This window comes from Anopheles darlingi, chromosome 3, assembly GCF_943734745.1.
Source record: "Anopheles darlingi chromosome 3, idAnoDarlMG_H_01, whole genome shotgun sequence".
Classification (NCBI taxonomy): domain Eukaryota; kingdom Metazoa; phylum Arthropoda; class Insecta; order Diptera; family Culicidae; genus Anopheles; species Anopheles darlingi.
Window position 1 is genome coordinate 65,120,784 of NC_064875.1, and position 17,339 is coordinate 65,138,122.

The 17,339-nt window shown below is 48.7% G+C and overlaps 3 protein-coding genes across 7 annotated transcripts in view; all 3 read left to right on the plus strand.

The window, feature by feature from the left end:
• Positions 1 to 2,283: 2,283 nt before the first annotated feature.
• On the plus strand, positions 2,284 to 3,638 carry LOC125955325 (coatomer subunit zeta-1). The gene is made up of 4 exons (XM_049686445.1): positions 2,284 to 2,420; positions 2,493 to 2,872; positions 2,940 to 3,030; positions 3,200 to 3,638. The coding sequence occupies exons 1-4, from the start codon at positions 2,406 to 2,408 to the stop codon at positions 3,245 to 3,247; spliced, it is 534 nt and encodes a 177-aa protein (XP_049542402.1). The 5' UTR covers positions 2,284 to 2,405; the 3' UTR covers positions 3,248 to 3,638.
• A 1,026-nt stretch (positions 3,639 to 4,664) lies between these two features.
• On the plus strand, positions 4,665 to 8,704 carry LOC125955305 (guanine nucleotide-binding protein G(f) subunit alpha). The gene is made up of 5 exons (XM_049686408.1): positions 4,665 to 5,117; positions 6,881 to 7,147; positions 7,231 to 7,497; positions 7,559 to 8,078; positions 8,160 to 8,704. The coding sequence occupies exons 2-5, from the start codon at positions 6,948 to 6,950 to the stop codon at positions 8,325 to 8,327; spliced, it is 1,155 nt and encodes a 384-aa protein (XP_049542365.1). The 5' UTR covers positions 4,665 to 5,117; positions 6,881 to 6,947; the 3' UTR covers positions 8,328 to 8,704.
• Positions 8,705 to 9,071: 367 nt separating this feature from the next.
• LOC125955313 (elongation of very long chain fatty acids protein 6) overlaps positions 9,072 to 17,339 on the plus strand; it is a 30,201-nt gene continuing 21,933 nt past the window's right edge. Inside the window, exons 1-2 of one of the 5 annotated variants that reach the window (XM_049686427.1) lie at positions 9,072 to 9,204; positions 11,774 to 12,261. In XM_049686427.1, the coding sequence (XP_049542384.1) occupies positions 12,089 to 12,261 (173 nt within the window). In that variant the 5' untranslated portion in view covers positions 9,072 to 9,204; positions 11,774 to 12,088. The other 4 variants (XM_049686430.1, XM_049686426.1, XM_049686428.1 and 1 more) reach the window with 4 other exon arrangements.

Genomic DNA, 17,339 nt, shown 5'->3' on the forward strand with positions numbered 1-17,339 from the left:
AACCCAGCAACGATTTACAAAACACATATTGGTAGCTTTATGCCTATGAATTTCTTCACATTCAACAAACTTCTCCTTATAATCTATCTGTTTCTTGTTCAAATATTTTTTATTCACATAAACTATCCAAAGATATATCTCCTTCCAGTTGCTTTTTTCGACTCCAGTGTTTTGTGCCGTCGACAGTACACAGCGAAACAGCTGGGACGGATGTTTATGTTCCAACAGCATACACGTTATCTTGTAGTAGACCCGACCGTACTGCTCAGCCCAGCTTGAGCTATAGCTACCCCAAAAAATAGGCAATGTCGACGGGGCCCCATTCCTGACCGAAGCTGGTTCGAACTTATCAACCCAAGAGGGTCTCGTGCAACCTTGCCACTTTGGCTATCATCCAGCTACGGTGGTAGTAGCATGGTGATGCGGTTTTCGGCGCAGGCAAAAGAAAGGTGAGCGCGTGCGCGTATGGCACGCAAAACGTGCCGGCCCGCGCGCTTATCTATCGCAGCGTAAAACACCTATAAAGCGAAGCGATCTCACTGCTGGCCGGGCTATAGCCCAACGAGCAGCAACCGCGGGCACTGGGCATGGTGTCATCTTGAGCGCGAAACACAGGATCCATCGGCATCATGCGACGGTACAGGCAACGCCACTTGCTCGCGACGATTGTCTGCTGGTATACCGTAGTGCTGATCAGTGTACAGTGCGCCACCTATCCACAATGTGAATCCTCCGGATCTGGTAAGTACGGCAAGAGCAAGAGCGAGTCGTTGGGCTAATCATAGCACTAACTGCAACTACAGATACCGAGTGCTCACCGTACGAGATACTGAAGCCCGACAAGCCATGCTGTGAGCCGACCTGCGAGGACGATTGTTCACATGCGATCTGCCGACGCAACCCGGAATACAGTCAACCGATACCAACCTGTGTCTGCCAACGGGGATTTGTGCGACACGAGAACGTCTGTATTCCGCGGCACATGTGCCCTGGCGCGGAAGGCAGTGATTGTAAGTATTCACGTCGCTCGTTGCATGGATAGATCGTCTTTAACTCGAACCTTTCCTTCCAAACGTTTCATCTAGGCACTGGTCTACGTTTCCATCAGTCCTTCCGTCCTGTGCCTCAGGTGAAACCCTGTGTGACAACGACGACATCACCTCCTCCACCACCGGCAACTCCAACAATAACCTGCGGTAGACACGAACAGCTTAGCCAGTGCCGGCCACTGTGTGTGTCGACGTGTGAGAAGGACTGCAGCAAGGTGGCCGTTCCGGAGATCTGCATACCGGAAACGAGTTGCATTTGTAAACCGGGATATGTGCGCCACGATGGTGCCTGCATCAAGAAGTGTGACTGCCCGAGCCGGCCTCCACCGAAGCCGGTGTCCGTTGAGTACGTCGATTTTGAGGTGATGTCCGCGGGCTCGATGGAATCGGACGAGCTGTACGATTATCGGCCTGTGCCAAAGTTTGAACGCAAAAACGGGAAACAACCAAACGCATTACCGGCGGCGGTTGTTTCAACATGTCCCAAACCGGAGAAGCACACTACACCTAAGCCATCTCGACCGCCGTATAGGGGCCATGATGGTCATGGGACGGTTTACCCTTACATTTATCCTCCGATGTGTCCCTGTAAGTTGCACAGGCCCCTAATTACACCGGCCAAGCTGCCAGACAAGCATTCATACGAAAGCACCGAGGAAGATACGGATATTGTACCGTACGCCGTACCGGCTACGAGCCGTGCGGCAGCTTCCTACCAACAGTTGTCGGATCCGCGAGGGCAGTTGGTGCCACAGAACACGCCATTGGTGGGCCCGGATGTGCACCAGCAGCCACGATTGACTCTACCGCGCAATCGGGGTGGCTGTAATGAAGAGTTGAAGCAGTTGGTCAACGCGCTCGATCGCGCATATCATCATACCCCATCGAATGCTCCTTCATATGACGATTTCCAAAAATCCAAGTTTGCTGCTCTTGCCAAAAAGTCCAAGTTACCGGAGATCAGCGTGATCGGAGTGCAGCCGTCTCGGGGCTCCTTTTCTGAGATAGTTCGGCGTAATTAATGTGTGTAATAAATTATTTAAACTATTTTTAAACATATTTCACACCTGTGCAAAGAGCTGGATAAATTATTCGTGCAAAATTTTCGCATGCTGGTACAAAACCGCCGTTTCAAATTTCTCGATGAAAAGATAAAAAGTTTCGTCGACTGTCGAACGATGGGTCGTAAACACGGGACACGGGTCCCGGTGTTGACGTTTCGTCGGTTTGTTTTGTCCACGTCAAAACGTTTCACGAAATCGGATTTTTGGAATTTCTGTTCAATATTTTGCCTGATTTTGCGCCGGTTTTTCGATAAATCAGTATTACCAGCACGTTCACAATAGCCGCGCAACCATGGACTCGTTATTGGTAAGCATTGCCGCGGCCTGGCCCCTGTCGAACATCGCTGAACCGGTGGCTTTGTTCTGTTGCCTTCTCCAGGAACCTACCCTGTACACCGTTAAAGGAATGTGTATCCTGGACATAACCGGTGAGCGGGTGCTGGCCAAATACTACGACAAAACCATCTTCCCCACGGTCAAGGAGCAGCGGGCGTACGAGAAGAATCTGTCGGAGAAAACGTACCGCCAGGACACGGAGATCATCATGCTGGACGGGTTGACGTGCGTGTGCAAAAGCAACGTGGATCTGTACTTCTACGTGATGGGCAGCACGCAGGAGAATGAGCTGATACTGCTGTCCGTGCTGAACTGCCTTTACGACACCGTAAGCATGATACTGAAGAAGAACGTCGAGAAGCGCAGCCTGATGGAGAACCTGGACATCGTGATGCTAGCGTTTGACGAAATTTGTGACGGCGGGTGAGTTATTCGATTCCGGTTGCCCCTGCGAACCGATTTTTATCTTTTATGTGCCTCCTCATTGCAGCATCATCTTGGATGCGGATCCATCGTCCGTGGTGAAACGCGTGGATCTACGAAACGACGACATTCCGATCGGCGAACAGACAGTTGCCCAGGTAACTAATGCCATTCATGGCTTGTTTTGGTGAACGAGTTGTGAAGCCGAAGCGCACCGCCATATGCACCCGTTTGCATCTGCACTGTGATCGATGAAAGTGATACCTAAACGAGCACCAGACCTGCCGTGAGATTCATTATTATTCTAATGGGCGTGCCTTCTTGCAGGTGTTACAATCGGCCAAAGAACAGCTGAAATGGTCGCTACTCAAGTGAATCTGTTCCATGGTGGTGGTCGGTGTTGTTGATGGGAAATCCCGGGTGACTGGAGGATCGGATGTACTAGTTGCGAGCCACACGGTACGATGTAATCACCTCCTGTGACCGGTAACCGCTGTCATTAGCTAGATAAGTGATGGAATTCCATGTAAATCGATTATCATCATAGTAGCCGGCGATTGCGTTTGCTGGCTGATCCGATTTTCATCGAGTGTTTCGCGAGACTCGTTTCAGTTGCAGATTATTTCCTGAAACTAATCTTAAATATTAAGTATACCAAAACACACATACAAACGGCCCGGTTCACTGATCTGTTATGAAACCTCGTATCTGCGGACTAATCCGAAACGCACGCCATCGTCTCGTGCGTGATCTCAGTACCCCTGCACCAGGTGAGTTAACTACGTTACTACGCGTCGCGAATATGCATCGAATACGCACACTACGATCGTGAGCCGCCGTTAGCGCGAGAAAGAGGATTGTATAAACTTTAAACAATCGATACTTGAGTCAATTACGGCAATTTAAGCGATAGCAATGTAAGAGGTTTGTCAATGTTTTCTTCTCTCCTCATAACTGGTTCATAGGATACGGAATGCATAGTTTTTGGACACGACGGAAGAACGTGATTCCTTTCGTTCTTCCCATAGTCATAGTGAGCAGGAAGCGATGTAGCGAGTAACCATCATCAATACGATAGACGGCGGTCTATTAATCACACGGTTACAACAGGTCAGCTATGAGTGTTAGGACCTTGGGTTGGAGCTGACCAAAGTTCGCGGGGAATTTTCTCTCCACCCGAAAAGAGCACGTACGATGCGGGTTGCGTACTTCAAGTGGCAGTTTCGTTATCAGCAAACTTAAGTAATAATTGGATTAGCGCTACACCCACCATCGATCGTGCTATCAGTGGCACCCGCCAACCGCATTACGGTGTCCCTTGGACACTTTCACCATCATAAACCCGATCGAGTGAGAGAGTGGGGTTCAAAGAGGGGAGGCGGCTGCAGATAATGGAACGTAAACAATAATCTTCCCAAAAAACTCCCCGTTCGATAATTGTCCCTCCTTTTTGTGCGCTCCTGGTGATACCACACGACACGGTGGGGTGCCTCTTCCCGGATGATGATGGACCATCCCAACGTATTGTATGTGTGTGCGTTTGTTTGCTGTCCATGGCGGCCTCATATCGACCTTCTTTTTCTCCATTACTATCACCGATGGAACGGTCCGATCTGTTGGGGCTGATAATGATGCCCCTTGCCGTCGCTTTTTAACGAAGAGTATGCTTGTGTGCTTGGTGCTGCAGCACCAGCTGCGGGGCCCTTCAAGTAGGTTGTCTACGCCGCTGCCACCTCCAACCATTTTGAGTGTGTATAGTAGAAGAGTGTGGCACGGTACCCCATTCGTGGCAGTTGCAATTCGAAAGCGGAACTCATCGGAGGCATCATAACGTGGCTAGGAAAAAGGTGTGCGCAACAAACAACAGAGTGATTGTTCTTTGGAGTTACGATCGAGAACCGTAAGCCAGAGCGTGTGGATATAACTATAGTTCGGTTCGAAAAACAAGTAAATTCGAGATACGAGAGCCAAGAAGGACTAACAACTCATTGGTGACCTCAAAACAGGAAGAAATTGTTAAGATGATCTGAATGTGATAAGTGCACTGGTTTGATAAGTGCATTCGATACGTGCGTGCACACACGGAGCAGGTCGGTCGTATCGAGTTGTTAAGTGAAAACTAACTCTTCAACAAACTCCCCACCTCGTCACGAAGTGTTTCACTTTCGTTATAAGTCGGCGTACAAATACCGTGAAACGATATTCGGAGATCCTTCTTCGGAAATTGTTTAGATCCTTTTAGAAGGTAAGTTATACCCGCACATTAATTTGGGGTAATATTCTATTTAAATTCAGCCACGGGCTGAATCGCCTACTCGATTTCGCATTCGTTTTTCGTGTCCACATTTGTCCTTGAAGAGCAGCATGTGCGCAACACTCATTGAAGCTTCTAGAGAATTGATAAATACCGTAGTACGCCCGCGCCAAGCCTTTCTAATCCTCCGATGCTTCACCGCAACGGCTGCAGCGTGCAGTCACCGTAATTCACCGAATGAGTCGACGAGCCCCCATCTGTCCATCAATCCATCCTGGTTCTGGTTTATGGGTAAAGCTCTTTTTAATCACTGAACGACAGTGCTTCCCCCACCGGCACCGACTTGTGCAAGAATACTTGTTGACCCACACGTGAAAGCCTTTCAGCTTAACAGTTGTACTCAATGTCTTGTCATGTCCCGACATCACCGTATCGGGTAACTAGTTCCTCATTAAATGACGTCAACGGTTGGCATCATCATCACAAAACGCGGATCCTCATAAATGTTCTTCCAGCTGCACGCCTTAGCGGCCTGTTTTAGAGCTCATTTCCGGCAAGTGTTTTCAAGAGCAATCGTTTCCCAGCATGAATGAAACTGTTTGGAGCTTGTCAATGATGAGTCAATGCTGGCCATGTGTGTCCTGGTCGCGGGTCTACGATGGTAGACACGAGTGATGACGATAATGATGATGGAGTGATATAAGGCAAATATTGTTTTGCCTAATGACGATTGCGCTGTATTCGCACGCGGGCTAAAAGTAGACCCGGGGCAGGCGACCAACGGGATCACTAGATTGGCCACTTCAGGACACGGAAAACACCGGTTTTCCAGACATTGTCCCTACCACTTCTTTTCAGCCCTTCATTATCATTCCGGGTATGCGCTTATTGCCTGCCGGCAAACACTTGTTAATGGTCGATAGCGCAATGTTCGTTGTGTTTTGCGTGCTGATAAAGCCCGACCGTCAGCAATCAGCGTAATGAAGTTTCACGCACCCGCGGGATATACCCTACGGGGGCATTATCTCGTGGAGAAAGTACTGTGCTTGTTGATACCATCGTTTGCCAAGCACATTGCACAATTTAGTAGCCATATTATCGTGGGCATTAACATATGTTAGAACATCGGAGCAGGAGTAATATCAACTTAATTGGTGTGTAGTTTTGGTTTACTGATTGCAAGGATTCTAGAATCTTGGTGACCTTACGAAACATCTACATTACATCTTACAATCTTATCTGGAACATTTAAATTGTTGCAGCGATTGTGCTCTGAAATGCCAGAGAGAATGCGTCATCCTTTGTTCGATCTAAATATCATTTGCCCTTGCGCGTGTTCGCGATCACGTGTCCTTCCGGTACGATAGCCGATATCAAGTTTTCGGCATCTTCAAAACTGCATCTCCCCATCGACCGGCACAGAGATATGTTAAGCTGACATGGTCCCAACAACCGTGGTAGCCCGATCGCAACTCAGGAAATGTAAAAATCCCAAGTTCACGTTCCACTGGACACTGGTCATCGGTTTTGTTCGGTCTGCAGACCATAGACCGCCGTGCTGCCACGACCACAGAATCATTTTGGCCAAGATCATCAGACACTGATACGGGAGCGAATGATAACCAATCGGGGCTCCAATCGGCTGCACAGTACACACACTTTGTCTGCGACGTCCTGAGACTGACCAGAAGTTAATTACATTAAAAACTCACAGGTTTCTCTGTCACTCTCGCGTGCATTGCTATTTTTAATAGACACTTTCGGCACGAGTCCGGCCATTCGGTGCTGTGACAGTCAACCGGATCGACGACCGACGACGACATGCTGCTGATCGACTGCTTCCGTCGGCCCTCGCATGAACTGCAGACTCGCAAGAAGCAATCCTCGAAGGAGATCGTCCAGCGATGTCCCTCGATCCGTGATCCGGTGAAGATACTGCTGCTCGGTGCAGGCGAATCGGGCAAAACCACCATCATCAAGCAGATGCGCATTCTGCACGTTCAGAATAGCTACAGCTTCGAGTGAGTATACAACGAAGTACACAGGGTATGTGTCCTTGGTAATCGTGACTAATACATGGGATTCCATTTTTCCCTATGAACAGTGAGCGGTTGGAGAAGCTGGCGGATCTCTACGAGAACATCCACGAGTCGATCTACGAGTTAGTACGTGAAGCGATCCTTCTCGATCTCGAGTTTGATTCGGCCACCAATCAACGATGTGCGGAGTACATCCTAAGACTGGGCCGGCAGCCACCTTGGACGCTCTCGGTGGAGTACGTCCAGTGCGTACGGTTGCTCTGGGCGGATTCGGGCATTAGACGGTGCTACAAACGGGCCAATGAGTTCCAGCTCAACGATAGTGCCAAGTAGTAAGTAGTGTCCTTGTGGATCGTAAAATCCCGATATGCTTACCCTTCCTTGTGTTTTCAGCTTTTTGGATCGTGTAGAAAAGATCTCAATGCCCGGCTACATACCCTCGAACGGGGACATACTGAACTGTCGGAAAACGACGACCGGTATCCAGGAGACGCGTTTCAACGTACGCATGCCGGCGTCGGTCGGTGGAGGCTTCCAGGAGTTTCGAATGTTCGATGTCGGTGGCCAACGGCACCACCGGAGCAAGTGGATGCAGGCCTTCGAGGGTGTGCACGCCGTGCTGTTCCTCATCTCGTGCGGTGGCTTCGATCAAACGTTACGCGAAGATCCGAAGCAGAATCGACTGACCGAAGGTTTCGAGCTGTTCCGTGGTGTGTGGCACAATCGGTTTTTGGCCGAAACCGGCGTGATCGTGTTCCTCAACAAGCAAGACGTTCTCGAGCAGAAGTTGCTGGCGGGAAAATCGATTAGAACGTACTTTCCCGAGTATGACGATTACGTGGCATTCGCTGATAAGGATCAGCTGTACGACGAGCTGGCACGTACGCGATCCTTCATACGCTCGAAGATGGTGGTAAGTGGCTTGGCCGTAGGCCGGCGTAAAGCCAAACAAATCTTAATTGCACAGCTAATGTTTGTTCGCTACATTACGCAGGACATTACAAATGAGCCTCCGCGAAGAACATCGCACCTAATCGGACGGAAACGAAGCTGTTATTTCCACTTTACCATCGCTACCGATACGCAGAATGTGCGAACCGTGTTCAACGATGTGCAAAACATTGTTTTAGCGAAAAATCTCTCCAACATCAGTGTACTGTAACGGCAGCCAGACACGTGGCCGATAGTTGTGCTTCCCGTTGCTCCGTTTATGTGTTTAATGCAAATCTCAGAAATAGCACCACTGCATAGATAGGAATCGTTTAGAATCAGGGAGATACAAATTAACTGAAAGGTCGATGTTTCTGCTAAACGAGTCTACAAGCTACAAGTGGTAATAAATTTATTACAAAGCAATTCTTTTGCATGTGCCGTTACTTAACGTTAACTTAGGGTAATATTTCATGTCATAGAAAACGCGTTTCATGTTCTGGACCACGTTATTATGCAAAAATCTACCGCGGTTAGAAAGTTAATTAACTTAAGTTGCGTATCTTGTTTTGTCGATGATAAAAAAATGATAGAAAAATAAAATATTATTTATTGCACTGTATAACTATCAATTATTGTACATAATTATTAATAAAAATTTTTGTTCGACCAAAAGTATTGCCATCTCATCAGCCGTTTCTTTCGCGCTCATACACAAAACTGCTCGATCTGGAGCTCGTATAGCGCTGTTTCATCGGAAGTCTCGCTCTCTCCTACACTCAGCATAGGAATCGTGGTTTGTAGGGAAGTGGTGTGCGATTTCGAGCGCTTGAGCGCATTCGAGCAGTGCTTAAGGCGTGTGTCAACAACGCGCGTGTAACTACACGAATTGTTTAGGGCAGGTATATTAGAGGCACCTCAGCCGAAACGCGTGCGTATTCGTTCGATCTTGTTGTTGCTTTTCTTGTTGTTCTCTTATGCCGGTAAAATCTGCTGCTGCTGTCCGCAATTATTGAAAATTAATTTCCGGTGAATCTCCGTTTTTCTCGGTGTCAGCAGGTTGTTGGGTGGAAAAGCACGGTTCCAATCCACGGAAAAACGCGCGCGCGGTAAGCCTTCAATTGCTGGTGTGTCCTGGTGCCCGCCAAATGTGTGCAGGGCAAAAAACACGGTCGTGCGGTGGGGGTGCGGGGATTCTGTGACAAAACGTGCGCTTTAGTGACATCAATTTTGGAATGCAAAAACAAAAGTAAATACCGCCGAAGAGTGCGTGCGTGCGTGTGAGTGTGTGCGTGTGCGTGTGCGAGTGCTTTCTCCAAAAAGAGAAACCGTCGTGTCGAGCGGTTGCGGCTGTCCATTTTCTAACATCTTCCTCCTCCTCATTCACGGTCCAGCTTTTCGCATCCGTAGACTACGTGCCGGGGGTGTGGGGGCGGTGGTGGTGGTGATGGTTGCGGCGGCCGTACGCAACCGAAACCCCGTATCCATCCATTTGCACCCATGAGTAAGAACGAGAGCTGCAGCTCAGCGCGAGAGCATGACGCGCCCGGTGATATCATAGCCGGATCAGCACCAACAGCAGAGATGTGGGCCTCCACCGGTCCATGGTCGAAAAACCGTTTGGAACACCGCTATGGGCGAGAAAATCTCCACTAAAATGCATTTTGCAGCGGGACTCGTCTGTGGCATTTTATTGGGCCCCGTGCGAATCTAACGGACACCTCACCGATGCCACGAGCCACGCTCACAGTTATTCCACGTTTTGGAATAAATTAATGATGCCATTGAGGGGGCGAACCCCTTGAGCGTAAAATTAATACGGAAATCAATCCAAGAAGCATGCAGTTGCTGTTGTTGCAGAAAGTGAATTGCTTACCTTTTCGCTTGCCCTCAATCCATATGGATTTATTAGCGATCACGCGATCATGGGCTTTTGCAATATTTTTGCTTTTCCACTTGCGGAAGTTCTAAGTTTACGCAGCGAACGTGCAAACAGCGGGTTTCTCGATGACGATTTTCAAATATCCCAGAATTTATATTCGAATCCAGCCGCCGGCTGCATTCCATATCCCGTCGCGCCCCTCCCCCTTCGATCGTCACATGGGTGGCAGATGGGGTGCAAATTGATTTGGAGGGCTAGATGCGTCTGGCTCAAGAGGGACAGATGGCCAAGGGGGAGGAAGGGGAGGGGTAATGAATCATATCACGCCACAACGTTATCACAACGCACACTCACGCGCTGGTGCGAGAGCGAGGTTGCGCGAGTTGGACGCCTCTCCGCGATTCTCTCACGCACTCGGTTGCTCTCTTTCCGCGGCGAGACTTCCAACACTGGGTGCTGAAATGTTAGCCAGTTGTTTGTTTTTCCTTTACTTGTTTGAAGAAAAGCATTCATTTTATAACAATCTTTAATTAAGTAGAAAATGGTTAAATTATTTTAACATAAAACGATCAAAACAGCATTGACATAAATTAAAATTAGCGATCATACCACGAGACAAACCTTGCTGCGACCATCCTTTTGGAACGCATTGTATTGCGTCTCTCTCTCTCGCTCAACCTCCCTCTCGCGAGCTCTCTCGCGTATCGCTCTCTCTCAGGTGCGCGTACAAACACATGCGTGCACGATGAAGGGGTTGACGCGACACGCATTCATTCACCGATTCTCCGTGGTGTTCGTGGTTCCCAGAAACACGCCCGGCGCCTAAGTTGGTGTTCGTTCATATCGGGGAGCCTTAAAACCGTGAGCCTCGCACGTTGTTTCGCACGTCAATTACCGTCGTCCTGATCGTCGTGGTCGTCGTCGTCGTCGTCGCTGCTGGGTGACACTCCGCCGAATGCTGTCTCGCGCCCAGGTACTATCGCTGCTGCTGTCTTGTGCTGGTGTGACTCTCGTGAAGAACCCCTTCGTCTTCCCTTCGCTGAAAATTCGCGAAAACGAACTCTGCTGTTCCCGTGCTGTTCCAGAGCCGCAGGCGGTGTTCCAGCCAATTGTGCCTGCGTGTGTGTGTGTGTGTGTGTGCTGTTAGTGTGACATAACCATAAGATAATCGACCGATTGGCCCCCGTTGCTGTACCCTCGGCTTTTTGTGCCAGGATCCCCGACCAGAGGCTGTGTGCAAGCTTGTGTGTGTGCGTGTCAGTGTCCTGCCAAGTGTCTTCTACTTCCCGTTTTACCCTCTTCAATCCTTGCGAAAAGCGTTCGTCTGCCGGCTCCTCTTGCTGCACGTCGTCTTCCCTTTTTCATCCTTTCTCCTTCTTCGCCTTTCCACGATCTGAAAAGTTCATTCAGCTTCCGGTTGGTCCCCAATTCACCGGAACCACATCTTCCAGCTTCCTTCTTTCTGTCTTTCCCCCTGATATGGATCGATATCCCCGTGGGCCACGCTGCTGCTGTGCTAAGAAGCGATGCTGGACGCCAATGGGTGGAAGCATTGCAACTGAACTGGAACTAATATGATGAAACGCAGCAAGCCATACCGGCGGCCGGCGGAGGTCCACCCATTGAGGAGCAGTATCCGTTTGTGGAGGATCTCGCTCCCATTAGTGTGGACCACGACCACGGGGGGGATGTGCTTGCGAAAATCGATCCCCGATCCGTTATCCGCCGGTATCGCCGCCATTTGCCATAACCACTATGTTTTCTCTTCTTCAATTTCCCCGAATTCCCGGTGTCAGGATACGACGAAAAGTGATTCCCTTAGCAGGTGCTCCTTCTGCTGGTTTTCTGTCGGAAGTGGACAAGGGTGTTTGCCCGTCGTCGCGTGAGTTGTGATTCGCGTGCTCTGTGCGTATCTAGTGCGTGTGTGTGTTGTGTCTGCTGCAACTGCGTGGTTGAGTGGCTGGCAAAGAGCCCGGATCACGCCAGAGTGTTCCGACCGATCTTCCGATCTGCTGCTGCTGCACCTGGTACAAGTACTTACCCTACAATAACTCCACTAGTCCAAGGCTACCAACATCAACGAGTGCCGGTTTCCGGGTTAAGCTGTCAAGATGAATGTCGAAATAACGCCCAACTACTCGTACATCTTCGATTTCGAGAATGAGTTCATCCACCAGGACACCCGCGTCTGGATGGTGAAGAACTGGACGTACGTGTTCTACTACTGTGGCATCTACATGGCGGTAATCTTCGGTGGCCAATGGTACATGCAAAACAGACCAAGGTAAGTCTCTGGATACTTTCGCTGCGTTCTAAGTTTTATGTGTCTAGGCCTCGAATTGGTATAAGCCGTCCATAAATGATGATTCCGTCGTATATTCATGTCATCGATCATTAGTGAGGCAAATTGCTAATCATGGGATCGCGAGTTGCCATACTGGTCGGCATTTTGGCCGATGATTGCTTGATTACGGCAATTTCTCGATCATCCATCACGTCACTGTTCTTGAAGGTATTCCACGGGTTCTTGGACATTAGTATTCAACTCTCTAACACGCACACACATCACACTCAGCCAGCATGGAGACGACGATCGTCTGTTCTTCCGTCAGACACTTCGTCAGACAGACAAACGGGATATTCCCCGTCTTTCTGACTAGTTGCCCGTTCGATCGTAAATAAAGACGACTGACACGTGCCAACGAGATGGAGTGTGTCGGCTTCCCGGTCTTTTCACACTCCAGGCACGTCCTTCTCCGGGAGTTCCACGGGGGAAAGTCCTTACGAAAAGCGATAGGTATGATCCATCCACATCTATCAAAGAACCACCAGCAGACCGTAGCTCAAACGACGGCGCCACCGGCCATGACTTAATGCGTTCTGCAGTAGTTGAAATTAGCAAATTCACAACTTCCGAGATGGCCAGAACGCTTCCGTATCTCGACGTCTTCTCGTGTATTGCGAAGGCATCGCACAGCACGCGAACCACAAGACGATTGTTGAAACATTTTAGGCGTTAATTTGAGGAGTGTTCTTGACCTCGATAAAGAGCCATGCAATATGGTGGCCTGTGGCACGGAGCAGCCTTCTTTTTTGTCCGTATTCAGTTCCTTAATCGCCCGATCGATTGCGGTACAGTAAGCTTTTAACACTCGCCACTTGACGCTGGCGCGGGTTCTTAACAGTCACTACAGACACGATCCATTGCGATAGCGAGTGCTGCTTCACCTTGATGTTTGGAGCGATTGCAGATGGAAGCAAAAACGCAACAACAATCGAGCATCGAGTCTTTGTCTGTGCCTGTTAGAGCGCGTAATTTTGTGCATGATCATCGGCCACGATCATCATCCACCATCATTAAGGTGCTGCTCGGTGATGTGATGAGCCAAGGAATTGTGTCTTTTTGTCACGCATCAAATTGTTGGCTTGGTTGAAAATGGCAAGACGTCTAGCTCACGTTCCAATGTCCAATCCTGACCGCACACGGTGTGCTTGTTTGTTATTGCTGCTGCTGTTGCTGCTGCTGCTGCTGCTAGAGTCGCTAGTCGCCAACAGAATGATGCAGGCCACAATACGCTGGTTTTAATGTGTTGTGACGCTTTCCTCCCAATTGTTTCATCGCAGGCAGGGGTTTGTCTGCCTGTCGGTGTGCGTGTGTTGGTACGCACATGCCACTTACGCGACGATGGCGATGTTTGCGGAACACGATCATCATCATCATCATCATCAACAGCAGCAGCAGCATGGGTGTTGTCATGCTGTTTTTTGCATTTTTTTTCGTGGTTGTGGTCGTCATCGTGTGGTGGTTTGTTTCCTCGACAGCGAATGCCGCGAAATGGGTAGATCAACAGAAACCGTTCCCCCGAATTGACGTCAGCATAAGGTGATCCACGCACGGGAGGGGGGAGACCAGCAGCCCCCGTCAATGTCGCTAGACTGATCTCCTGGTAGTCTCCTGGGGCCGGAAGTTTCATCTGGCTACCCTGAGTGCCGTTCATTGATCTTTGGCAGCGTTAGGTTTATGCCCTTGAAATCTTTTCGCTCGTCGTGGTGCTCGCAAATCCGTTTCCGAGTGCCAATTATCATGGCATGGGATTGGAGGGGGGGGGGGGGACCACATGTGTGGCCAAAAAAGATATCCAAAAACCAATGCGAGAGAGCGTCGGCAAACAATGGTGTTTGCCCAGCTGAGGAGATATAGATGCTGAGGCAATGTGCCGATAAATAGCTCGAGAACGCGACATGAAATTGACACAGGTGCGCGTGTGCGGTGTGACTGATCATCATGTGACGAGATCCGGAACCAATTCTATTATCCATCACGGAATGTGAAGCGATTCGAATTCGTTCGGCGCGAATACTGGCAGCTGTTATCACAAAAAGGGGAAGTTTCCGCAAATCAGTTACGCCACTTTCGGGCTCTTTCACTCATTCGCCAAACCATGATCCGGTGTTCAGCACAAGTACCAAAGTACCTCTGCTGGCCGTCTGTTATGCCCTACCCTAATCTCGTGTAACTCATCATCGCGTTACGCACACATAGGCGTCCAAACGTTTGCCGCCAGTTTCCATCCTCGGGGAACATTACTAAGCCGCTCCGCATGTCGCTGTTGGTGGAGGAAAGAGACGGAGAAGGAGGAAGTTGCTAATCACGAATTATATATGACACACGATGACAGCATGGTTGGTCGCGCGAAATCGTCGACTCCGGCGGTTGGCACATGGTGCACGGTGTGAGCACGTTTATTGGAGAGAAAAAGGGTATGGGTAAAAGAATGGGGCGCGATGCGGCTGATAGGGGGACAGTGCTTATCAGAGCGTTTGGCCAGCTATCGTTGCTGAGTGAACCGGTCTTCAATGTTGCCCGGGGATGGACTCGGTACATGAAGGAAGTCGATAAAAGGTACACGCTTCGCGTTGAAGGAAATTGAATATCGTTTGCACCGGAAAAGCTGGGATGAGCGCCGTTTTCTATGTATACTAGTTAGGATGTGAGATGTCAGACACAAATAAATACTCCATCATGATCCGATGTTCTTTGTATGCTCATGATTGGTTCGATAGACACCATTCTATGGCTTTACGCCACGGATTACGATCTCATATCTTCAATCAATGCTAATCCTTCTTAATGTAAACGTGTACAGTGTATCGACGCATTACTAGAGTATTAACTATCCCTTGTCAGTTATCATTAGTTTTTAGATAATCCTGGACATCCAAGATCTGCAATATATGATACTTTAACTTCTTGTAGTAACTTCAAACATAGCACACCTATCCTGCATACATACCATGGCACATAGCAAGCTGTGACTGTTATGTGAACATTCTTGCGTAGTCGGGCTCAGGTAAACGTACGTCTATGATTTCGGTAGGTTTTTTTAAGTTATTTAACCGATTTTAACACCCTTGTGAAAAAAATGAATTGAAGTGATTTCATGAAGATTTCGCGAATTCTTTCCCAAGTCGTCCCTATAGTAAGGGTTTGTTTTTAACGGTTGGAATAGCGTTTTTCTCAGTTGCACGTTTTCTCCTTTCATTTACCGGTAGTGAATGGTAACTAGCTAGCTATTGTGTGGTTCGTCAAGTAGTGAGAACAATGATTAATAACAAATGGTGGAATATGCATAAAAGTATCATTTTGTTTCGAAAAAAATATTGCGAAACTTGCTTAACGAAGCAACTACAAGTACTATGCAGCCTGAAATTTAGATTGACAAACAGTTAGAATTTGTTTTCTTGTTGTGTTTTTCGGCAAAAAAAGAAGCAAATTAAATACCGAAAGCCAGAGATATAGATAAGAGCTCTATTTTGAATCTCTGTCACTGCACCGGGTGTCTATCCATTCTAGCTAAATTATGCAACAAACAGAAGACCACCTATCTTACTTTGCACGTGCCTATTTGTAGGATCGTTCCAGTGACAGACCACCGAGGTGAGCGAAAGAATTTCTTCCCTTTCCGCGTTTCCCTAGACCGGAGTGGTCGCCTAAAACGCCGGTAGCCTGAATTCCGTTACGGTTCCTTTTGCTGGTTGCATAATTGAATCATCCAGAGCTGTATGTATGTATGTCCCCTTGTCTTTCGGTCTCGGTTAATAAAGCCATCGGCATACCAGGGACGACTACACCGCTGCCGTTGCCGCGCTACCATTGGCGTAGGTTGCTGCTGTTTTTGCTTCGCCAATGTCAATGGTGGACGGGGTTTAGCGGAAAGTCACCTCTCCCTCCAGCAGTCTCCGTCTAATCGTGGTACCCTGTTCCGGAGATTCGCTCGATGAGATGATTGTCACCATCGTGCTCGCCGGTCTTCGTGGTCGTCGTGTGTTTTTGCCGGTGGATTATGTGGTCGTTTGTCGGATGGTGCTGCTCACCGTTTTGTTTGATGTTGCTGCTGCTGCTGTTGTTGTTGTTGTTGCTGACCGCACAATGTGTGACGCGCACATGCCGACGGAATGCTGGATTATGAATGTCTCCAGGCTCCGTCGAGCATAGATGATGCCGAGCGACAGACAGAGACTGAGAAAGAGACAGCGACAGAGACAGAGACAGAGAGAGAGAGAGAGAGATAAAGCGAGTAAGAGGAGGCTGCGCCGATTACACTCGTTCTGATGTGCAGGACTGATAATTTGTGATTTCATTGAGGTTGGGCAAAATTAAAGCTGCTGCTGCTGCCATCCAGCGGACACCGATTGGGATGATGATTTAATGTGACAAGTTGCCCGTTGGGATAACGCGAGCATATTAGCATATGTTTGTTCGTCCAATTAAGTGGACAGTGAATGATGGTGCCCGTGGATCAGGCTGTCCCATTGTTTGCGGTACAATTTTGTGTGTCTTTAAGGCGTTTAGCTAAGCTCGAAGGGCAGACAAAGCCACACCGAGCTATGGTTAAAGGTAGCTGCTCCTTCATAATGGTCCATCGGCAGCAGCAGCTTGCCGTTCTGTTGAATATCGTGACCATCGTGTGTTAGTTTGGCGCATTGGTTTACATTATTCACGAGACCATCTTTTTCTTTCAGGGGGAAACTCTGAACAAAGCCTCTGATCCTTAAATTACACACTCGAGTGCCTCTAGTGTGCGTGTGTGTGCCATCTTTGTCGAATCGGAAGTGGCGTTATAGTTTCTTTTGGTAGGTCGAAGGATAAGCAGCAAGTTTTGCTAAGATTGTGGCTCTTTATATAGTTCACGTGTCTAGCCAACGAATGGGGAACTGACAGCGAGAACACAACGATGGTTTTCACACCTGAGCGACGAATGACCTGCGGGTAAATTAGTGTGGCATGATTGACACATTTCATGGCATGCCAGATCGCTAGCCGCGATGTCTAGTGGTGCGCGCGATTCATTGATTAATTGG